Source organism: Poecilia mexicana, unplaced genomic scaffold (assembly GCF_051168715.1).
Source record: "Poecilia mexicana isolate PSO_F unplaced genomic scaffold, ASM5116871v1 scaffold_1, whole genome shotgun sequence".
In the NCBI taxonomy this organism is placed as follows: Eukaryota; Metazoa; Chordata; class Actinopteri; order Cyprinodontiformes; family Poeciliidae; genus Poecilia; species Poecilia mexicana.
The window spans coordinates 5842600-5867773 of record NW_028263370.1 but is presented as its reverse complement, the minus strand read 5'-3'; the positions used below and the strand labels follow the sequence as shown (position 1 = coordinate 5867773).

Genomic DNA, 25174 nt, shown 5'->3' with positions numbered 1-25174 from the left:
AGCCTTTCGTGGGTGTTTTACGTCAATAAATCTGTACTGTAAAAAAAACAATCAAATAGGGTGAGATGACATTTCTTTAGTTGTCATCAATCAAAGCATATATCGATAAAAAGAACAATTGATTGAGCACAGACAACATTGCAGTTTTGTTAAAATATTATCAAGACATAATGAAATCTGCTAATATTTGTTTTTAAATAAACTTGCCCATCATTAACATCCATCCTTTATCTCTACCTGCTCGAGACAACAGAGTTAGGAGCATTATCTGAAGTTTACAGGCTTTAGTTTTAAGTCATTACAAGGTTAAGCAGGACCTAAAAGCATAAAAAGTGACTCATAGATCAACTTAACAATGGAAATAACATATAAAAACCTTAAATACAAATTTCTGACTATTGTCTATACGTCTTTGCTCATTCAATGAAGTAAGAATTTTTAAAAAGCCACAAAAGCTGTTCAGTGCTTGTCAGAGGGTTGAGGACTTTTATCAGTGAAGAATTTTAATTTAAAGTAAAAAAAAACTGTTTACAAAAGAAATGTAACACAAGAAGTTTTTAAATTTGCATTTAGGAGAGTAGAAACAAAAGCGTTGTCCTAGATGAAGCTGTTTAGCTGGATCTGAGCACAAGCCTCCTGGTTTTATAACTCTGGTTGACCTGATCTAAGATAAACACAATGACTTGGTGCCCAGACAAAAGCCTGTTTCATAATTAAATGCATAATGTTTTATTTTTAGTAAAACTGCACTGAAACGCACAGACAGAGGCACATCTCAATGTTGTGTCATCCCTCATTTCAGAAACTGAAACTCATTTATTGAGCAGATTCAGATGAAACCAATCTCTGAAGTTGGGTGTATTGGTCTGGTGTCTCTCTGATCAATCTATTGATACCAATCCTTAAATCAGTGGTCTTCAGCTCCAGGCCTCCAAGTCTGGTGCCCTGCAACTTTTATATTTGCCTCTGCATCAGCAAACCCAAGTCAAATAATGAGGTCATTAGCAGGAACTGAGCTGTACAATGAGGAGGCGAGTCAGCCATTTGTGATTCAGGTGTGCTGGACGTCTAAAGGTTAACGGACGCTGGCCCTCGAGGACTGGAGTTGAAGATGCATGACCTTGAATTCTCACGTGTCAAATCCTGCTGGAAAATAAGATAAGATCAGCATCTCCATGAAGCTTGGAGAGGGAAACATGAAGTTCTGAATTTGGACTTGATCTCAAGTACCTTGGATCGTGTGCTGCTCCACTCTTTCCATTTTTTTTTCTTTTAATCTTTTGACTTATGAATCTCCTCACAGCCCTTACATGGATTGTCGCTCTATAATCGTCTTAAGGCTGTGCTTGCCCGGGTTATTTGAGCACCTTTCTCCATTACTGCATTTAAACGCGACACTATGAACAGTTATTTTCTTTAGCGGTGCACTTTTGTGGCTTAACCTCCTTGTAAAAGCTTTTTACCTCCTGCTGGACATCCGTCAAACCTACAGGGTTAAACTGTGATCCTTGAGCCACACATGGAGCTGCTGCTGCCATTAACTTTACATTTTCTTAAGCAGAAAAAATTACTGCAGTGTCCGTCGTCTCCTTAGAGCTTTCATTTTAAAAAAAATAAAACACTTACAGTAGTTTTGTGTGTCAAAGCAATTCATGAGTTTCGCATTTCGAATAAATTAAGTTTTCTATGATGTTTAAACTTTTTGAGAGGCATCTACAGGGAGCCTTCCAGGACGACAGAACTACACTGCCACCAAGAGCTCTCATCGTGAAATTACCAACATCTTCGAAAACCTTTACTGGTGATGAGGTGCAAAACGTGAGCTGCAGACAAAATTCTCAACAAGCACAAAGTTAGAAGAGCATGTTATACATTTATTATTGAACCAGCTTTTGAAATCCAAAAGATGGGGGTTGGGGGAGTAAAGGGTTTTAAAAAAAAAAATCATTGCACTACTTAATAAAGTATTACCATAAGTAACTCTCATACAAAATGTACAAATGTTTGTTAAAAATTTCATCATCATCATCATCTTAAGCCTTCAAATGGTTTTGGTTACAGACATAATACATAATGAAACTAAATATAACACCATTTGAATAATACAGTTTCAGAGTTTGAAGGAAAACTTCTCAAACAACCCAGCGATCAGAATGAAAGCACGAATCATACCGTTTGCGCCATATTCTAGTAGATAAAAACAAATAGTGGGACTGAGGTAATTGCTAGTGTACCAGAAAACAAAACGATGCAATCGTACGACAAAAAAAGAAAAAGAGGATGCATAAAATCACACATACGACATCTAGAAACGATGCAGTCCACACTGATTCCCGTGATTTTTTTCCTAGACGGATGACGCAGAGGAAGAGCGTACATAAATAACAGATTTAGACATAACTGTAGTTTGCACATGATGGAAAGAAAACAAAACCAAACATCTGGTTCGAATGCGTTGGTTGTCCTACGATGCGAGTTGGACCCGGAGAAGACGCATTGGTAGAAAAGGCATTTTGGATGCAGGCCTCTAAAAGTGGCTCAACAAACTTTCAGAGCACTTCATGCAGTGTCTCCTGGAAATGTTGTGCGTTAAGATGAAACAGGCAACGAAAACGACCTAACAGTAGTTTGAATGGAACATCTTTTTATATTATTATATGACAAATCAACATAAGACCAACGGGAAACAAGTAGATTAACCCCCAAAATGTTCCAATGAAGGGCGGGATGAAAGAAAATCTCAAAAGGTGAGATGATGTGCATAGAAAGCAATTATCTGAACAATCTACTGCTTTGTAGTTAAAATACTTCTCTTTTTCCTTTTGCTGCTGAGAGTTATTCTGAATTGTTACCAACAAAAGGACGCAGCGTGATCTTTTACTTCTCCTCTTTCGGACAGATTCAGCTTTCAAAACCCCTTTGCCTGCATCTCTGGCAGAACATGTCACTACATCAACCAAAAGGGCTCAGAAATAAAACAGGTCTCTCAAGAGAAAGTGAAAACTTTGTTTGGTTGCGTCGCTGTGGGTGACTGAACTCAAAACCGGTTTGTTCAGAACGCAAAGAAAGCAACGCAGGAATCCAGTCGCTGTAAAGTGCTGAAGCCTTAGATCTGCCAGTGAAACAAAGTGGAGCCAGTTAAAACCTGAAAAGTGTGTCAAAGTTGTTCCTGGTAGACGGTGGAAAAAAAATGAGCTGGATCGCCGCCTGCACAGAAGGCGACCAGCAGACACAATAACCTACTTAAATGACTCGCTCCAACCGTACGGAGAATAAATTAAGATTTTTGCAGAAAAGAAAGCTTGATTTAAAATATTTCTGAAGATATTTTACTATCAGATGCAACGTCAGTGTGTGGTTAAAGTTTATGATTTTACAAAACAGGAAAAGTCAACTTCCCAGAGGACAAAAATCTCACTTCAGAAATTCCCTAAAATTTTCCAAAGTATTCTCGACTTCCTTTAAGTTCAAATCAATCCGAGAGCGGAAAACAAATTCTGGAAGTGTGGTTTATTTAGTTTCCCTTTGGGATCAATAAAGTATTTTTGAATTTGAATTATGAATCATTCCAATAAGGAACTTTTCATGAGCAGAACCACATTGACTTGCACAGAAAGAACAAAGTGTCCATGCAAAGTACTTTAACGTCATTCCACACAGTGAAATAAATCTTCGTTTCGCTCCAAACAGGCTGCTTTAACCGTCAGGAAAACAAGGATAGCGAGAGATAAATCTCTTGCGTTCAGTTCAACTCCCTTACAAAGAGCAAAATTTTAAAAGAGCATTTTTTTTTTTTCACAACAAAATACGAAACTACTTTTTATGCTTTGTCATAATCCTTAGAAAACCGACCTTTAACAAAGACATCCTTGAAAACAATTACACATAGGTCCTCTGTTCAGACATGGAAAAGCATTCACGACGACATTAAAAACGGATTTGCAGCTTGGTGTGTTAAGAAGGTAATTCACAGCAACCGTCAGAAGATGGCAGACTAGAAGATGAGTTAAACAAAACAGAAGGCTTCAGAAGTCCAAGTATAAAGTAAGCAAGATTAAGCAGCAGGTTTTGACACCTAAATGCTGTTTCATGTGCAGTGGTCCCAGTCGTTTTGACAGAATGAGTCGGTTCACTTTTTATGGTTTACGCATCCAAAACGGGGTTTGGGGATGGTGGTTGTTTGAGGTCACTCAGAGTCCCGCTGGACCTCAGAGGCATCGGCTCGACAGATAGGGCAGGTGCGGTTAGCCTGGAAAAAAAAAAAAAACAAGGACGTTCCAACGGTGAGAAATGAAACTTATGACTTCATGTAGGAACAAAAAAAAAAACTTTGAAGACGGCTGCATTCAAAACTGATTTTCTTATTTTATGAGAGCAGAAACACAACTCACCTTAAGCCACTTGTCAACACATTTGGCGTGAAACTCGTGATTACAGGGGAGAACTCTGAGGAGCTGGCGGGACTCGAAGTCACACATACAAACAACACATCTGCAGCACACAAAAAAATAAAAAGCTGTTAAAACTGCCGCCTGATGGGATAAGAGGAAAAGCACTAAGAATAAAAATAAAAAAATGAAGCTACTCACAGTGTTTGCTCCGACTGATGGTTGTTGGGGTTAAACCTGTATGATGGTAGCTGCTCTATATCTGCCTTGGTCAAGCCCCTGGGCTTGGCTTCCCCCAGCCGCTCGGCGAGGTTCAACAGGGCCTGGAGATTTCGTATAGAAAGAAAATATTCATCTTCTGGTTCACAAATACATTAAGTTGAAGAACTCAGTTATTCCTACCTCATAGTTTTCCACCTCTCCGTCATCCACATCCAGCTCTAGGCTGATGGTAGGAGCCACATTCGGGGGAACAGGAAGCATTGACCTGCGAGTTAAAAACAGTGATCAAAATATGCTGCTGGCGTCGTCACGATGAAGCGTTCACCCAAAGCGTGGCTTAACATAAGGAAAGGGGAGTGGAGGGGCAGGGACACTTACAAGAAGTAAGGCAGGAAGCTGGGATGGTAGGGAGACGGGGGCACGGCCTGCTGCGAGCGGTAACGGCGACTGGCGAATCGCCGAGGCATAAAGTGGGGATATGGCTGCAAAAAGAGAAAAAGCAAAGCAATAATATAATCGCTGGATCGATGTGGGATTTAAAAACGAAAGCAAAAAAAATATTCCCCTTACCAGTGTGAAAAGATCTTGCGACAGGGGGTCATGGTGTGAAAGGAACTGGAGCGGAGTGGAAGGCGGCAGGGCGGAGGGAGGCTGGTGGTGGTGGTGATGGTGGGCGTAGCTGAAGCTTCCTCCGACAGGGAGCTGCTCTCCCACTATATCAACCTCGTTTTCAATCCTCTGTAAGGGCTGAGATGAATATCCACAAAACCAAAAAATACACATTAATATGGAACAATCTGCTTTACTTTTGTGGTAAATCTGAGCAAAAAGTAAGTACTGCAGTGAAATTTATTTGATGGTTATATGTCATAATAACCCGGAGTACGCTACGATTCTTGTATGGCTTGTGTCGCAATTTTTTTAAACTATACAAGGTAAGCAAATGTAAAGGGTAAGCATTAGAAGCAGACTGTTCGCATACCGATCTTGGCTGTTGAGTCTGAAAAGGCAGGAACTGTGTGGGCAGGTGGGGCGGATGGTGGGAGAGATGAGGTGGAGGAGAAATCAGGAACTGAGGGTCACTAGACAGCAGTGAGGGAAATGCGTAGGAAACCGGCAAATGATGCATCGAACATGCCTGTAACATCTAGAAAAAAAGAGGCAAGAAAGAGAAAAAGGAAGTCAGTCAAAACAAAAAGTCTTTTTTTTTTTTTTTAAATATCAACTGTAATGTGCCACCTTTGCCACAAGGTGGCGGCTGTGACTTAGCAAACCAACTTCCTCCTCCAAACTGGGAAACGTTAACACACGATAAGCCACTTCCTTTAAAGCACAGAACCATGGAAACTGCAACAAACTGTACAAACAACGCCACATGTTGTACACTGAGGAGTTTCTCTCACCGGATGGTAGTGTTGTCCGGCGCTGAAGACCACACTACAGGTGGGAACCTGCTGCTGAGAGGAGCAGGAGGGGGGGATGTGCTGACCGCTACACAGAGGTGCCGCCAGGCCGTGTGGAGGGACAGGGGTCACTGTGTAGGAGACGGGTATGTTGCCCTGCTGCAGCTGGAGAGAACACAAGCAGCTCGCATCAAAACACACACACTAACTAACACAGGTAAATGTCTTCAACAGCTCGACAGATGCAAACTAACCCGATCGTGCAAGTCCAACACCATGGCTCCTTGCTGCTGTTGTGTTGCGTGATGCTGTTGCTGATGGTGAGGATGGTGATGATGGGGGTGATGATGGGCGGCCGGGTGCAACAGTTGCGACGATAACGTGGGGGGGTGGAAGGCCCGGGGCTCCTCAGAACCTCGGCCTGCGCCGCCGGCTGTGGGGGGCTGAGGATAAGTGCTTGGAGTGTGTGCTGGGTACGTCTGATGCGCCGAGGGAAGGGGGTTGTGGTGGTAGTTTTCGTCCTGACGCTCAGACGGAGACGGGCGAGGCGTAGGTCCTTGAGCGGAGGGATGGTGATGAAGAGGCGGGTGGCGGGACGGCCTGGAGAGACGGCCGCGTTGGCGCCTCGCGGGCGGACTGCAAGAGGGGACAGCAGATCGTTCGCTCCATTCAGAGACTTGCAGAGATATTTACACAGCTGGAGATTTTGCACGTTTTGTGATGCTACGCAGAAAGGACTAGCATGTGTAGGAGGAAACACGGTTTTCAAACTTGTTTTAAGTCCAAAAAGTGTGGTTTGTCAGCATCATGGGTTTACAATTGTACCATGTTCTAGTCTTGAATGATAAACTGAACAACTCAAGGCTTGAGATATTATATCTCACCCTGCTTCAAACTTTTACTTCTCCTGTGTTCATTTGACAAATATTTGTTTCCTTCACTGAAAAGCTGGATTTGTAACGAAACTGAAGAACACACAGGTGGATTTACTAATTAAATGCCTACTGAGGCTAATTGGTTGTTGTTTTTTTAGGAATAATAGTGAAAATGTGGGGTGAAAAACCAACTCATGCCACACTTTAGAGATTTACATTTGCAGTACAATTTAAAAACCGTGAATCATTTGCCTTCCATTTCAAAATGATGTTCTGCTTTGCACTGATGTATCAAATAAAAGCCTATAAAATACTTTAAAATCCACAAACGTCAATGTTACAAAATGGGGGGAAAAGCTTAAGGGCTGTGAAAACTTTTGGAGAAACACTGTACATAGGACACTGTGGCACACAAAAAAACCCAAAAACAAACAAACAAAAGGTTCTACCTCCGTCTGATCCGTGGAGGAGTGAGGCACCTCTCCTGGTGGTAGTGTGTGTGAGGGTGAGGTTGCCGCCGACTCGGAGGTCCTGACTCCCATGGGCGGATGGGGGGCGACGGCGTAGATGGTAGCGGCGCAGATGAGGTCAGCTGCTCTAAAACGGACTGACTGGACAGCCTCTGGCGCTTCGGACTGGGGCTTTCCTCACTCTGCATAAGGGAGGGGAGAGGGGGAAACAGACGAGTATTGTGTTTAGTGACCCAGAGCATTCATATCAAATACATCTAGTTCACCGCTCTTTGTCCCTCTGGGGTACAGTTCATACTGTCAGACCCTAGAATCCCTTTGTGGCAAACCTGTATGGGTCAAACCGCGCGTCTTTCTCCAGGTTTACTGCATCTACGAAGGGGAGCTTTTTACACCGCGAGCACACAGCGGCCCAGAGGGTTCAAAGTTACTTCCTCTCAGAGTGAGGAAATGCAAACAGGAGGCAAGCGCGTACAAGCCCATATGCCAATCGCAGGAACACGCCCTCAGCTGGACTTGTACTTTCTTGTGTAGTCAGAATAATAATAATAAAAAGAAAAAAAGGCGGTAATGTAGGCAAACACGGCCAAATAGCTGCGTGTGTAGTCATTCAGTTATCACTGACTCAAGAGTTATCGTATAGCGTTTCCATCCCGTCGACTCATCTGTGAGTCATGTCACTTACAGTCAGCCAGTGACTCTCACACTTGGCACATGGTGAGGCAAGAACACACACAGACCTGCCCGTGTTTCAGTTGTTACTCATTCTCCCTTACGATGAGTCTTGCGGTACACAGCAGGACAGCCAGGTTCTCTCACACACACACACATGATTTCTACATCTACCTTTCACTCGCGTTCCCCAAACGGTGCCCATTTCAACAAACCTTCACTCTAAAGTAGGAAAGTCATAGTATGGAGTATTTTTTTTTTTTTAAGTGACTCAGCTAGCAACTTTTTCTTGCACCAGATCGAACACATGTACAGCTCAGCAGCCCTGAGAGCAGCAGTACGATAGCTAACAGGAAACAGCTGGAGAGCAGACTGCAGAAACACACGCAGTTATGGAAACGCCTGCAGACATGCGCAAATTCACACATGAGCAGCTGCCACTGTTTCTGCAGCCCATAAACACGACCTTCTGAAGATCTGCAGAGGCAACAAAAAATAAAAAATCTAATGTGTTTGAACTGTGGGGCCATGAAGAGTTTATGCTAGTAGTTTAGTTATAGTGCCGTGGTTTGATGAGAGCCTGAAGACTTCGCTGGATGTACTAACTAGAGCGATTTCCTTCAGTTGGAGCCAGAAAGGAAGAACTAGGAAAGTATTGAAATATAAAAATTTAGAGATGGGTTGAGTTACAAGAAAAGAAAAACATGAGGTAGGGGTCGGAGACGTAACGATCACATTCGAGAGACCTTTTCAAGCCTTTCTGGCTGTGAGCAGTTGCCACACTGTGTGTGTAAGTAGTGGCTGTAAAAGACGGTTTTACTGTTTTTAAACAAGACAAAATAAGCTTCAGGACAATTTGCCCGTTTCTAATTTAAGAAACACTTTGTAAAATTACATTTCAGGGCATGTGGCTACTTCTAGCATCTAAAAAAAGCTGGCCACAAAAAACCCCCTCCAAAAACACAAAGTGGCGTGGGTAAAATGAGCAACATCAGTAGTGTCTCTGTTTGCCACTCTAAATTAGCAGCTGGCATCCCTCTGTAGAAAACTTCCTCTTAAATAGCTTCCAACAGCTTTTAAGATGCACGTTTTTTTATTTTCCCTCTTTAAACTATATAACCCACTGAAATCAGTCAACCGAGTATTATTCCTAAAGCAGCCACTTCCACAATAAAGAGTGTTGTGGTTAGTGCAAACAAGTACAGCCAAGGTATGGTGAGTTTACTGATTTTTGAATTTCAGACCTGCCGCTCACCTGTCAGGATGGGTGAAGGTAAAGATGATGCATGAAAGAACAGAACAGTTCAGTTTTTATTATTATTATTTTTAGGTGCGGTAGGTACTTTCCAGGCACATCAAGTAGCTATGTTACCTTCATTTGATATCAAACATGACTTAAAATAAATTTGACACCTTGTAATTGGCCTCTGTCTCTTTAAGAAGCTCTTCCCACGACCCCCCTTTCGCACATCATGACAACAATTGTTCTCATTATGTCATTTACAACAGTTCTTAGAAACCCTGGGCTGAGAAGTAGTTTCTATGATAAGATGACTTGCAGGTTTGCAGTTCCACCAGGTGTTTCCTGCTAATTGCTGCTGCCACTAGTCTGGAGGAGCAGCTCCAAAGAGGAGCTTTGTGGAAATAGGTGGCACTTTCTAAGAGCAGGAAAATCCTGGAATCCTCAAACAGGATTGAAAGAATCAAAGCAACACTCCAGGTATGTTTTCAGAGAGGGAATGATATAAGATTATACAAACCTCAAAAAGTCAATTTTACATAAAACTGCTCCTTTAAAACATTTTTCTTCAAGAATCAAGAAACAGGTCTCTAAAACTGCAAAGCGTTTGCCTTCTTGTAGCTTCAGTGACGCCTTCAACTTGTCCTAAATGACCTGTTTTTGCTTTGGTGAACATGAAGAAGAAAGTAACGAATTAGCACTTTGTAAAAGGACAGATAACACCTGTTCAGGGTGATTTCATTACAGTCAGTCCAGAAAACAACATCTACTCCTCTCCATTACAGAGTGAAACTGCATCCCCTATCTGTTCTTCTTCCTTATTGGCTCCTCTTATCCACCCCATCGCCCCACAACCTCTTTACCAGCCTCGGCCCCAACCCCAAAACCCTTGGGACATGTACTGTGCCCATTTTCATATCTGAGCCACACTCTTTCACCAGCGCACTCTCCCTACCCTGCTCAACAATCTCCTCCCACCCCACCCCCTTTCCCTTGTGTCAGATAAGCTAAACCCATCTTTACCTCCCCACCTCCCTTATTCTTTTCCTCCATCTTCTTGTTTTCTTTCCCCCTTGTGTCTATCTGACCTGTCCCACCACACTCAGACTTAAAATCTGAGGGGGACAAGAGGGGTTGAGAAGAAGGACAAATGCATATGTTCACTCCACAGACATGCAGACTATTTCCCATTAGTATGAAAGTTTGATGGGCCCGTCTCCCTCCGTTAGAGGGTGGGGAACATCATCAGACAAAGGAGTGTACATGTCCTCCAGCGATATGCTATAATTTGGCCTCATGTTCCAAACTGCGGGTTTGTTTGCTGTGTTTGAACATATTTTCACAAGGCTAAAAAAAAAGAAAGGACACAAGATGAAAAGCTAAACCAGAAGAAGCAAACTAAAGTGCTCTCTGACTGATATTAAAGCAAGTCTTTGAAACTACGCGCCCATCCATCCACTTCTCTTCACCGGCACTGTATTCAGTGCATGTAGAAACCAGGCGGGTCAGATATCCTGACACACCCTTCCACATTCTATTTCACAACATCCCCACTCGGCGTACATGCCTGCATCGACCCTCTCGGACAGCGACTCCGGCCTCCAGCTGTTGTGGCTTCGCCAACGTTGCTTGGAACCGAAATAAAGTCGGGCAGGCCTGCCGAGATCACGCAGGACAAAAACAACAACCGAGTCCATGTTTTTTGTTTTTTTTGTCTCTTCAAGGAAGTCGATTTTCTTTTATGAAAGCACACACTGAGCAAATATGGCCGTTTTCTGTTTGAGAGTCATTAATATTTACAGACATGCTTCCAGTAACGCTAATCAAGACCATTTCAAAGCTCGTCTTTGGCTCTTCCACCACTGTCCCTCCCTTCCTCATCCTGCTTTTTGCTTCTCTCACTCCAACCAAGTTCCACAGCTGGAGACTGAAATCATTAGCAACACCCCTCCCCTTTCTTCCCTTCAAGCTTTCTGCAACACTTCAGTGTCCAGCCTCTCCACTTTCTCGTTAATATATGCATGCTTTTAAAAGGTGCTCGCTTGTGGTTATTAAAATCATTTACTGAGTTCTACTTGAACTCCTTCAAACATACATTGCAGGCTTTTTTTGAAGACCCTTTCGGTCAAACATGCTTTGAAACAATGTTTTTTTTTTTTTTTTTAAACCTTAAAGTAACTAAAACACCTCAGCATTTTCCCTGATATAGAGTAACTAAACCGCAGTGCTGTGATTTTATTAGTGGAATCTACAAGAGGAAATTCACATACAGCTACCGGCAACGTCAAACCCGATCCTCTCATGACGGCGTTGTCATTTTCACAAGAATGACGTTCCAGCTCAAGCAGTTACGACAACCAGCATGTCGATGTTTTCTTATATATATATATATATATATATATATATATATATATATATATATATATATATATAACATTTATTGTTTACCATAATTTACTACTTTGCTCTTTTGAGATCGTCACGGGTAATAGGGCTTTAGCAAGCAATCATGTTTGTAAACAATCTGTCAATATATTTATTACTACTCAGGTATTCATTTGTCACCTATGGCTTTCTTTGCAAACACTTTTTGTTTTCAGCACCATCACGTTTGTAGCACTTCACAGACTCCACACCTGCGAACCTCAGTCTGATTCTTTTACGTTACCATATAAACTGCACACGCTTGAGTAAAACATGATCAGAAAATTGTTTTACTGTTTCCTTTGATCTACTAATTCAGAATCAAACAGTTAAGCCAAATCTTCAGTGGCCCACTTTTCCATTCATAAAAGATTGGTTAAAATTTGTAATTAGTGATTTGATTGGGTCAGGCAGGACTTGCTTAAGTTGGGATGTTGTGATGCACACTGACCAATCTCTTGGAATAAACAAGGTAAAATCTCCAGATTAATTCTTTACTCAAATGCCAATTCCAGCATTCTCCTGAAAATATTCTTCCCTCAACAACCATGATTTGATTTATTATCCAAATAATCCCCAACGATAACCTCTTTTTTTAATAATGTTGGCCTTAACAACGAGTGAGTGTTGGCTTACCTTATCCCTCTCCTCTCCATATGCATGGTCAGGGTGGCAGTGGTACGCTCCACCAGAAGCCCCTGCACATAACGAAAAAACAAAGCAGGCCATGAGCTTTGGGAAATAATGATTCAAACATGATAAAAATATAGTTTGCAGCTTGCTTACGACGATTGCATACAAATCTTGGAGTTTTATTCTGAGAATCATGATAACTGAATGCCCCCCCCCCCATCTATGCAAGACTGTAAACTTAAAAATGAGCCATAAAATGAGTTATTACTGTAAGGGGCACTATACAAATAATGTAAATATTTGTATATTGTTGGACCTGATGGATCAGCGTACCCAGTCATTGTGCTGTAAAATCTGTTTATCTGCAGCTTACTTAATCCTTTTGTTGTCATTTTCCTGAAGCCACCTGGAACCGGAAAACAACAACAACAACGACAACATGTTTGCGAGAAAGGCCTCTGACCACGTATGCGGCATAAAAGTCACTGAAACACATATGGCGTTCTCTCGGCTCAGTACGTATACATACACAAACAGAACAAACACAGTAATCCAGGATTACAGGAGCTTTCAGATGATACTGCCGCCTGCATCACCGCTAAGACGTTTACTCTTTTGTTTTACCACCATCCTTTCATCTTTTTTTTTATTGTCTGTCTATTTGCTTTAATTTTTTTATTTATTTATTTTTTTCCCCCTTTTTGCGGTGGCCAAATCTTTGGTCGGGTACGTCCTGATCACAGATGGTGGCACCGGTACGCGCTCCAAGGGTAAATGCTCCCAAGGGCACGCCAAGCGAAGCAACCTCTACAATAGAAATGAAGAGAGGTAACCTAGAAGGCATGCGAGAAGAGCCCTTCATAAAAGAGCTTTACACCTATCGGTTGTTAGTGAGAATTTTTTATTTATTTTCTGATTCTAGTCTCCGTCTTTGAAGAAAAGCTCTGACTGACAACAAAGTAGTGCATGTAGAGGAAATAAAAGACGAGGCAGACAGAGTGAAGGTTTTCAGAAGCCCTCAATCGCTAAAAAAGATTAAAATTCTTCTTGTTCTTTTATCTGGATGGGAAGCAACATAAATAACGTAAAGCTTTTATTAGTGAGGTAAAAATATTTTAAAAAATAAATAGCTAAAAGCCCAAATCCAGTGAGATGATTTAGGGTCGGAGAACTGACGAAGCATTCATGGGACTCGCCGGCTGCATAGCTCTCCTCCATGCAGCACTCATTCACTGATCACAATGGGCCAAAAACCAGCTTCCTCCCTGAATATGGTCTCACTCACACATTGTCAGAATCCTGTAAATTGAGTCAGAGGCGAGTCATTCAGTTAGACTCACTCTATAGAGCGCAACACTGAGGCAACAGAACATGTTTGAATGACATCATACCCGCTGTTGGGGTAACAGACGACACACTATTTAGCTCTGCAGTCTGGGCCTCCAGGATGGCTGAATAATAGGACTGCAGTATCAATTATAATGTGTGGGGAGACCGTCAGTTCTGTCCCTAAATCTAAGAAAGTTGAATCAATATGCGCTGAACAAAAGAAGCAGAAAACACAGTCAGCACAAAGCTAGAGCTTCTTGAATCGTCTGTACTTTGGTGAAAGTAGATGGACGTCAAGAGCAACAACAACAAAATGGTCCCGTTTGTCTGTCTTGGGTGTAATTTGTGGGTGAACAGAAGAAAAAGCAAGAGCTGGTCCATGAAGAAAACATGAAGGAGGAACAACATGGTCCATGTGGTCAACCTCAAACTTAAGACCTAACAGCAGCAGATATGTCCGCTTGTGCTTCAGTGTGTGTGGATCACAAACTTTCCAGTTCAAAATGCAGCATTTTTATTTTCAGTCTGTTTTCTATTTTTCCCTCACTTTGTATGACTTTATGAGCACAAACAAATGACCTGCTTGGACTTTTATTGCCACCTTTAATCCCACCAATCACTAAACAACCCAGTTTGGTGGAGAGGTAAAGCGTATCTAGTCCAAAGTCATTAAACATTAATCAATTCTTTGATGATTGTACAGTGAACTAAACGATCACATTGTATTATAGCGAATGAGTAGTTTAAGCTTGGTACAAATTACAGCCAGAAAATTTTTTTAAATTTAATTCAGTTTTATTAATATCGCACCTATTCACAACAAATGTCGTCTTCAGGCACTTCACAAAAAAAGAAACATTTCAGTTCAATCATACATAAATCCCAATTGATTCTAGTGCTCAACCAATACAGTGAGCTCAGTTAATTATTCAAAGTGGCTTAAAAAGTTTCTATCCAAGTCGTGTTATCACAGAGTGACATGGACAAGTGAAATAAACGTGGAAATACTTAAGGAAGCCCACTATTTGTTATATGTCAAGAACTCCACCTTCTTTCTCTCTCAATTTTGGAAATTCATTTAAAAATATGTTTGAGTTTGCAGACAGGAGATTTTATTTTCTAACTACATGTCAAACTACCGCCAACTTCATTCTGCAAGCAGAAGATGCAGAGCAGCTGTGGAGGAAGGAAAACGCCGGTGACAGGAAGAGGGCAAAGCGGAGGTGAAGAAGAGGAGGAAATGGATGTAAGAGAACATTAAAAAAGTGTGAGAGCTCCGAGGAGGAAAGTTCGACAGGAAAGGACGCGGAGTGGAGGAACAAACATGAGGAAAACGACTGGAGGAAAAGCGGCAGTGGAGGGTGAGGGAACAGCCAGACGGAGCAGAGTGGGGGTTGTGGCTTCTGCTCTTGACTGCTATTGATTTTCTGTACAACTCGGAGTGCATCAGCTATTTCTATCCATTTCCTCCACTTCTCCCCTCCCTTTCTCATCCCTTCCCCTTGCACTGGCTAAGGTACCCTCCTTCATACACTGCCTCCTCCTCCTCCTCCTCACACTTTCCATCCCTTCATTACATCCCTCCCTGCCAGCGATCCATTTCCCTATCAGCCAACCTGTCTGTCTCCCATATATTCCAGCCGCTTTATCACACAGCATCCACATTTCCTGTCCTTGCCCTATCGCGCCATCTCTGTCCGTGATCCCCATCACCCCCCGTTTGCGCTCCAAGGTAAACTACCTCTTCCCGTTCCGGGCGACAAAACCACTGGAGAGAGCAGCTGGTTTGACGGATAAGAGCCGAGATAAGAAGCAGAGCAGCTGTACTGTAAGAACAAAACAGCCCGATGGACAGAAGACCGACTGATGCAGCGCTTTCTAAAGAAAATTGAACATATGTGAAACACAAACCCACACATACATGCACGCACTTCTCACACCACCCCGCCTCCTGAACACATGTCACTGCACATTTCACACTGAAGCGGAAAGCTGTCACAGAACATGTTGGTAAAGATTGCCCAGATAATGCTTGTTTTGAATATTTGATGGCACAAATGTGTGTGCACATTCCGCTTTTTGTATGTTTTCCTGTCGCGCAACATCTCACCATGTTCCTTTCGTTCCCTGTCTTAGCTGCCACATTAAAGTTGCTTATCCGTCTCTGGCTCTTGGGAGTAAAATTAAACATCAGACAAACTGTTTGGAAGCAGAAGTTTGTACACTTCATATTGAGGAGCCTGAGTGTAGAGGTAGCAACTTTAAGCTAGCGCACAAACCCATTTATAGTGAAGATAAAAAAAAAATAGATCACTCTCCAATTTAGAAAAAAAAGCTAACAGGGAAGCGCTAATCAGTTGTGTGAGTCCACTATTACTCTAAGCAAAGACAATGATCACAAAATTGACATTTTAAACCATTCTGAGCATCTTATCCTGATAATTAGCAAAGTTAGCACAGCTACCAATATTAAAACATCGGTCTTTGTGTGGCGCTTTAGAGAACACAGATATTCATCTCAACTCTGAGATTTCCAAAAGGCTACAAACACTTCCAAATCCAGCATGACTGAAAAGTTTCGAGCTCAAAAGGATAAAACAGAGCAGCTCATAATGTACTTCATTTAGCCTTCTTATTATCTGCTTTGCACTTTTGTGCAACCCAAAAGAACCACAGTCAGGTCTCAGCTTTTCAGAGAATAGCCTCTTACATTTCTGTGCTTCAACCAACTTCATTTTGAACTCCTGACTGATGCTGAAAACAGCTAACTTTGAGTCTTCCTCTCAACATCTACACAGAACAGCGGTTGTCAGCTCACATTGTGCCTTCAATAACAGGAAAAGGATTTGATTTTTGAATTTGCGACTGGCCCACTTCTCTGAGCATCTCTAGCTAACAGTAGCTAATTTAACTTCATTAAGTTTTTTTCTTTAAATATGCATCAACACCATACCACTTTTAAAGTCGGAGCCAACTTTTATGCTCAAATTTACTTGGAAACGCTGCGTATTCAAACAGAAACGATGCATCCGAGCATGAACAAGCGTAATTTCGTGACGACTGCTCTTGACAAATCAAAAATAATCCCCGTCTAAAGATGACAGATTTAATTTAGAAAGCACCTTTAACAGTAACTCAAAGCCTAGCCCTGCCAGAAATGCATGACGAGGCCCATCCAGCTTCTGAAGAAAATCTATGACGGTATTTCCACCTGTCATTTGTGATTTTTTTTCCCCCCCATTTGAACTTAAGAATTTAAGTGCAACATGCTGCTGCTTTTCCTGACATCCTTTCAGAGATCTGCCATTACGACCGTTTTAGAGGCAAAGCCTTACAACCTGCAAGCACAAGTTTCTGACAGTCCCCAACAGCGCAAGTCACTGAGGAAGTTTGTGACGCATGAAACGCACGAGGCTAACCACTCCTTCAGACCATATGATATTACTCACTCTATATTCTGCATTCACAGCCAAAATCGTCCTTCTCTGTCCCATAGATACAAATATAAAACAGCTGATGAGCTGTTTTTAGATGGCTGTGGTGGGGTGGAGATACCACTGAAACAAAAAAAAGTGCTCCCCAACTAACTTTGACCTTATCGTTAAAACATAATTTGAACTTGTGTCGAAGTCCCAGTTTGTATTTTTACCACAGCGCAATTTATGTGCTTTAAAATTGAGCACATGAGACCCCACTGCAGATTGAATTTCTCTAAAAATGGATATTTGTAAAAGTGGGGTAGCTGTATGAATTCATAAAATAAATAGTAAAAGAAAAAAATAAATAAACGTCTCCAGTAACAGTCTGGTTTTAAAGGTTATAAGTTGGAAACTTGTGACTAAGTGACAGTTTTCTACCATTCCTGCAGCATGTTGTGCCATATGCACAGTATGTCCAGCTGTCTTTTTTCTTTCTTTTTTGGCCACAATACAAACACAAATTTCTAAGACTTTCTAAACTGGATGATATTTGCCATATCTTAAAGATGATGACTGAAATAACCATATTTACCTTGTATCCTGGCCGTGGATCATAATACAGGAAGGGCTTGGAGAAGAAAGAGTTTGTTACACTTGACTAGCTTTTTAAAGTACTCTTCTGAACTTGTTTGAATGGTAGAGTCCTTTCTAAATGATTCACACCCCTTCAACTTTCTTACAGTTTGTCACAGACAAAAATCTGGTACATTTTGCACCTTCAAACAAAGGATTGAAAAATTTTGAAGACTAAGGAAAATGATGCGTTCTTTTTATCTTATTTGTGCGTTTTCCCCCATTTTTATGGTTTTATGGTTGTTCTTTTGGGGCGTGGTGGGAATATTTAAAATATCTTCCAGTTCCTGAGTCATATGTTCTTTACAAAATTAAAGTTTATGGCTCTTTGAGAGAGCAAAATTGCATCATTATGCCATTATCAATACATTACTTGAAAATGGTCTCAAAACAACATTATTATTGTTTATCACAATGATTTCTGGGTCAATTTGTTGTCATGACAGGCCTCGTTGCCAACACTACAAGAAGTGATTCTAACTCTCAACTAGGACTGCTTTGGTTTTCTACAACCTGAAAATCAACTAGGATATTACACTCGCTAAATAATCTTTGAAAAAGTCTCAATGTCACTCCCGTTTCATAATTTCTTTAGACAACATTGGGAAATTGTGAGATAACTTTCCCAGAATAGGGTTATAAAACCCAAGTGAAATTTTTAAGAAGGACGTCTCGGACGACGTTGCAGTCATCGTCCTTCTGAGTTCCAGCCAGCAGAACAGAAAGCAACAGATTTGCTGCCATGACAGAACCAGGCCTCATCTCCTGAACAACTGGCCTGCTTAAATCAACAGAGACAGCCGGTCAACATGCAAACAGTCGGGGCAAACAGCACCTCCTGCCCATCCTTCTTCCTCCTCTCGGCGCTCAGTCAGGGGCTGCTCTACAGGTTGTAAGCTCAGAGGCTGTTTGCAAGTCGGGTTTCCTCTCTGTGCTTTGCTTACAGTGCTGCCCGTGATATCCTCCTCCTCCTGCCAGCTCCGGTTCGCGAGGTTTGCTCACATGCTCCCTTTCCTAATACTCACAGGACTCCATCTAATTAGCTCTCCCTTTTCTCTCCTCAACCTCTTTCTGCACCTGACCCTTCCTTTATAAACAGAAAATATGCACTGCGCTTCCTCGCAACTCCAGTAAACCTGCCAAATCCCACACAATGTCTTTTTAAACTAACCCTACTTTTTTTTTTTTTCTTCTGGAACATTTTTTGCACTCTTACTGGCCTTTCTCTTCTTTTTATATTGACATTTCTTAAGGTTTCACCTGACCTTTGGCATTCTTTCCCTCTTAGAAGTACTTTTTCCAAACCACAACAAAGCCCATCTCTTAGATTTTAGGCCACATTTAAGGTCACCAGTCCACTCTTCCAGGAATCCTCTCCTCCTGACCAAAGTGACTTCTTTGTTGTTTATTTGAAGTGAAAGAGCATCTTGAAACCCCTACTAGTTGGTAAATCAGAGTGAAAGGGTTTCTCTTCTCACTGCAGGGGGTTGCCTGGGTGCCAAGACAAAGGAAAGTAAAAAAAAAGAAGAAGAAGAAAAAGAACTTAAACAACGTGAATGTTTCCAGTTCTGTCAGAGACAGAGGGATGGAGAGGTAGATGTAGAGTGGCTGTAGTGTCTGCCTCGCTGCTGCTTTGGGCAATCCATTAAAACGATCCCTCCATTAGACAAATGTGAGGGAGGAGGCCAAAGAAAATGGATCGGAGGGGTACAGAAAGGGTTGAACGATCCGGAGGGGAGGGAGAAGGGAATGTGGCTAAAAGAGGACAGGCTGTGACAGAAGTGGGACAGAATCAGGACAGGATATCAAATGCTACAGACAATGTTTTTTGGGCTTCTCCCCTCCCCTTTTTTTGCTCGGATCAATCTGGCAGTGCTTTTTGCACACTTTGGAGACACTTATCTCAATGGACGTTACAATTCGAAAACCAGGTGGGCACAGTCATGTGTGCAGCAAACAAGACGGTCTGTCAAATAAAAAAGGGAGCACTCGAGACAATAAAAAAGAATGAACAAATGAGGTAGAGGACAAAAAAAAGGGTCCAAAAGAATTACAACCAGACTACAAAGGGAAGAGAGGAGAGAGGGAGCGGGGCGGGGACTGAAGAGTTACAGGACAGCTTTATCTTTCATGTCCAATGCAGGTGACTAGCATGGGAAGGGTGGATTAAGTATCTCTCCTTTTCTTTCACGCTCAGCCAACAAGGAAGGCTGATTCTGGGAATGAAGCGAGGGTCTAATAAGGAGTGTTGTTCTGGGAAGAGTCCAGATAACCAGCTGCTTTACTCTGCTAAAAGAATATTCAACTCCCAATTATCCTGAAACATTTCTGTCGTCAAATGAGTGATTCAGATATTACTCAGCAATAATGTCCTCCCTCTGTGCAATAAATTTGAGAAGTTTCAAATGCTAAGTGAAAAAAAAAAATAGCGTAATTAAAGTTAGTAATGTTTCCCTTTTTCCATATGTGTGCAATGCAGACTTCAGTAAAAATGTGTTGACAAATCTGAAGCTGCCGTTTATATGCATATTGCCTGTTAGTAATGTGAGGAAAAGGATGGAGGGGAGCTCTGTCAGGGAGCCAGAACATGATGGGGAAACTGTGCTTTGGGAATACCCCTGTTTTTATTACAATATACTAGAAATACACCAACAAAAAAAAATGTTTTTTTTACCTCAAGAGAACCATTTTCAGGCTGATCAGTCCTGTCTGTCTATCCAATCCGATGAACGGATGTCAGAAACTCAACAGACAAATGCTAATTAGCACCAAGCGTTAATGGGTCATACTGACAACAACACTGCTCAATGCGGGAGTTGATACTGAGGGAAGGGGACTAAAGGTTAGTTACTGTCAACATGGCAGGTATTCAAATCAAAAGAAAAAAACTGAAATGTAAGAAGCTATTTAAGAAGGAAATATTTTCTACTACATCAACGGTTCATTCGGGGAGCAAGAGAGAGCAAGACCTATAAGAGATAATACGAAGGTTGTAAAGCAACCTATTTTATTGATTTTTTTTTTTTTTCAATCTGTGACATGTTGGCAATATTTTGGAAACCCCAGAGTTCTACATTCTCCTAAGAAAATATGTACATGAAAACCTCCTTTTGTTATCCTAAAGACAGCTTAAAATGTAAATAGGAATCATTTTGCCTTTGGTTCTCTTTAACTTATATTTTGAATACTGTTTGGTTTTAGGGATTTGTATCATATTATGCTTCTTAAAGAAAAATCCAATTTGGACAAATGTTATATTGGGAAGTCAAAGCTTTTCCCACCAGATAGAAAATATAAGTTAATATTGTCAGTTTCCCTAAATGGCTCTCCCCTTTGGATCTTAAATACAAAATTGGGATATGAACTCAGGCCTGTTTTCATTGGCAGTGATCACCATATAGAGTCAATTGACCCTTTTTGCCACTGGGTGCTCATAAACCATGCTAACATCTGTGCTGCAGAGAAAGAGAATTTCAAAACAGGTTTACTCGGCTAACCAGAGGTAAAGCTTTGTATGAAAATTGCCTGCAGGCAAGTTTCTGATTGATGGTACGAGAGACATTAACTGCAAGAACTTCCTCTAACAAACCTCCGCACTCACCCAAGAATACATCAAAAAGAAGAAATATGTTTCTACAGAAGATAAAGAAGAAGAAAAAAAAACATCACTGAGAAAAAAAGATTTCAATCACTAAAGATGTTTTTTTTTTGTTAGCCTGATGTTTTTGTTTTGTTTTGTTTTTTCTTTAAAACACATAATGCTGCATGACGCTGTATGGACCAGACAAGTAAGCTGAACACACAGGGGAAATGGAAAAGCTCCATGTCTGTGTCATTATCTGTAGCACTGCAAAGACCTAACAAAAAAGAACAATGTCTTTTCTACTGTACTCAAAAATTATATAAATAAAATAATCACTCCTTTTAATATACAGTCAAACTTAAATAATCCTAATTTCAAAACAGCCCTACTACCATTTATATAAGACATCTACAATAGAAAGTGATGAGTGATCGTCTCCCCTGCTGATCGTAAAGAGATTTTAACAGAGACCAGGGGAGGAAATGACACAGGTAATCAGGTTTAAATGCTGCAGACATTTGTGTTATTTGAGTCACAGCTGTGGTAAGACTGAAGTGCAGTCCTGTGTGCAGGTTCTGCTTCCCAGCTCTCACTAAACATCCCTGCAATGCCTTCAACTGAATTCAGCTTGGATCCAAGTACAGTTTATTCATTCCATCCATTGATTCAAGCAATCCCACATGTCATAAATAAGCTATTTTGACAGTGGAAATTACAGGCTGCTAACTCTGATGACGAAAAGGACGTGGATGATGCAGGCTGGTATGGCAATTTCTTAATCGTCTTTCAATCTCTCTCCCATGTCACTCTAAAGAAATACAGACAATTCCTAGCCAATCAGTAAGCACGGCACTGCTCAGAAAATGTGCACGGTTTGGGGGCCTGTTTGCTTAGACAGGTTCAGCTGTTTTAGTCTGGCTCTGCAGGACAGGTAATTCCAGTCTCAATTAAATGCTGCAGGGTTCTTTGAACACACCAACAAGCACTTTCTGTTTAAAGGTGCCTTTGTTTTTATTCTAATGAACCTTCAGAGACTGATTTTATATCATTTTTTAATAGGAAGTTTTGGTAAGCTGAGTGCTGTTTTGCTGGATAACATGACTGAGGAAGCAGAATTTAAAAATAAATGAATAGAGTTCAATATGACAACACAAAAATACCAAATCCATAAATTCCAGCTTTATCTTTATGAGCAGTTAGTTAACAGCCATAGCATCAAGATTTAGGTTGGTGAAATATGTTCCCTCATAACTTTTTTGGAGTGTTTTGTGTATGCATTAGACAAAAAAAAAAAAAAAAAAAAAAAAAAAACGAATCTTAACCACGCTTTGGAGAAGGTGAAACTCTAGCCAAGGTGTTTCTATGTTACACGGTTCACTGCACTTGAATTGCTGTCTGAGTGACCCTGCATGTACACCCAGCAACAACCCCACACTCAAAGTTCATCTTTGTTAAGGAAAACGTCAAGACATAAGTTACCAAGGCAGCTGCTGGTAAAAACATAACTCCAAGCATCTTTAGAGCCAACACAAACTGCAAGTGGAAGGGACTTTTTTTTTTTGTAAACCTGGACATAAACAAAACTGAATGCATCATAGCCAGAGCTAAATCTTCAATTACATACTTTCAATAAAGCTATTACAGTATGTAAAGTGTCTAATCGTGCAATTTGTTGTTAGAAACCGCATCAACAAATAGTCTAGTATTCTCCACATACAAAGGAAAAACCCCATGCCTACTTCGGACAAACTTTAGCCTGTGCACAACGAGTCTTGTTACCTAGCTACAGAAGTATTTGCAGAATTGACTAAATGTGGAGGTGCTGCACCGCTATAACAAAGTGAGGTTTACATCCTGTTCTCAGCTGTTCTGTAGGCTTGAAGCTGCCCCAGTCCCCCCCCCCCCACACACACACACACACCAACAAAAATGCCGCTGCTGTTCATTAAACTACTGGATAAGTGTTAACTCTGCACCGCCCAGACAAGCCCATGTAACACCCCATCTAATTAGAGCACATCAAACGTCTCCGCACATACACAAACAGTACTGTCATGCCAGCCCTACAGGGCAGTCACCCCCTCACTGTTTCAATTTGGCTCTAAAAACACCCCCCGCCCCGCCCCAGACTGCCATCCATCCCTTCAAGGCAGAGGTTGTGTGAAAACAAAAGTCCAATAAACGTGAGACTTCTCTCTCACTGACAAAAGTCGAGTGGGGACATGTACCTGTCATCGGGATGTGGTGCGCCCCGGGCACCGAGGGGAGCCGGTGAATGCCGGGAGGGGCGTTGCTTCCCGGTGCTCGCTGCTGGTTCTCCGGGTGATTGCTGTGAGCTCCGAGCGGTGCGCAGCCGGCTCCGTGCTGCTGCTGCTGCTGCTGCTGCTGGTGGAGGAGGTGGTGGTGGTGGTGTTGGTGGTGGCTGGACACCGTAACTCCGGTGTTGTTACTCCCAACCCCGTACTGCTGGTAGTATCCAGACCGAGAACGCGATCGAGTCCGAGGGGGTTCCATAGTCATTTGGTGGGGGTGAGAGAGGTGGAGGAGGAACGAGGAGGAGGAGGCTGCGGTCGGGGAATGCGGAGGAGAGCCGCTGGTCGAACCGGGCTGTACAAAGCTCAGAGCGCCGCTGTGGCTGAAACTGAAGCCCCCGAACCCCGCTCTGCCCCCCTCGGCGGCCCCGTACTCTGTACGCTCCGCCGACTCCGCCGCCCCCGCCTCTTCGAATAAATCAGCCCCTTTAGGGACAGGCTCCGGGGTGGAGGGCAGCCGGGGGCAAACTCTGGGCTCCTGAGTCGCTGGCTGTCCAGCGGTTGCGATTGGCATTTCCTTTCGGGGGATTTCCTCTACTTCTTTTTTTTTCTGAGCTTTTTCTCTCGTTTCCTCCCACAGTAGCAGCTTTAAGGGGCTGTTGGGAGAGAAAGAAGTTTGAGAATGAAATAAGTTAAAAATGTATGTTAAGAAAAGTTAATACACTTCGTCCACTACACACAACAAAACTGGTTCAACAACTAGCGATAAACCCCCTTCACAGAAACTCTTGACACAGAGACCATCCTCAGTTTCGTATTTAATACAAATAAGCGTAAATGTAAGGTTTTAAAGTGAAAACACCCGCTTTGAATCAACATTTATTCAATCGCTCATTGACAACGTTGTTTAACTTCGGGGGAGGCTAACGCTGGGGGAGATGCTAGGGTTAGTGCGCAGAGATAAAAGCGATATTACAATTTTCTAGCCAGTTAAACAACCGCGTTTCTATACCATTTCACCTAGTCCTCATTGTGTTTTCTCCTTAATTAAGTTTACATTAACTTTACCCTTTATTTAAACTTGTTTAGCCAGTCTGCGTAATGTCGCTCGTTAGCTTGGCAAGCCTCGCCAACCAACCAACCCCTCCTCCAGCAGCGACCAACACAAGAGAAAAAAAATCCCGGAGCTAACGAGCAACGCCACAAATCCCCTTAAAACGCCGGGTAACTGGTGGAAAAACGTTTAAAAAATGATCCAAAAATGGTTTAAGTTGGGTTCTTGGCGTTACGTTGAGTCGCCGGGTGGTGGTGAGTCCCCCAGCTGTGAAGACGCGAACAGCGAAGCGCTGAGAGAAAGATTGGAGAGGAAAAAAGTGGTGAATCTAGAATTGGAAAGAAAGAACCGGGGCTAAAATTAACACGGTCAAGAGATAAGACCCCGCCTCAGAGAACACCGCTGAAACCAGGTCAATGTCCCCCGTCTGGAGTACGTACTTCACCAGGAAAGTCATACCTTCAACGCGCTCCTATCTGTCGATATTATTGTGAGCCCTGTGAATGTGAGCGTATGAGCCCAGTGTGAAATGTGACAGACCGTCAACGCTCAAGTCGGATTTCACGACGCTCGACCA

The 25174-nt window shown here is 42.1% G+C and overlaps 1 protein-coding gene across 2 annotated transcripts; it reads right to left on the bottom strand.

Moving 5' to 3' along the window:
- Window positions 1-1853: 1853 nt before the first annotated feature.
- rnf38 (ring finger protein 38) lies at window positions 1854-25174 on the bottom strand. Of its 2 annotated transcripts, none has more exons than XM_015003265.2 (13): window positions 25038-25174; window positions 23520-24199; window positions 12331-12392; window positions 7338-7540; window positions 6268-6649; window positions 6014-6178; window positions 5593-5757; window positions 5181-5357; window positions 4989-5092; window positions 4791-4875; window positions 4590-4711; window positions 4392-4491; window positions 1854-4249 (listed from the first exon to the last, which is right to left on the bottom strand). In XM_015003265.2, the coding sequence occupies exons 1-13, from the start codon at window positions 25052-25054 to the stop codon at window positions 4187-4189; spliced, it is 2325 nt and encodes a 774-aa protein (XP_014858751.2). In that variant the 5' UTR covers window positions 25055-25174; the 3' UTR covers window positions 1854-4186. The 2 variants fall into 2 exon arrangements, with proteins under 2 accessions (XP_014858751.2, XP_014858752.2); XM_015003266.2 differs by having other exon boundaries at window positions 25057-25173.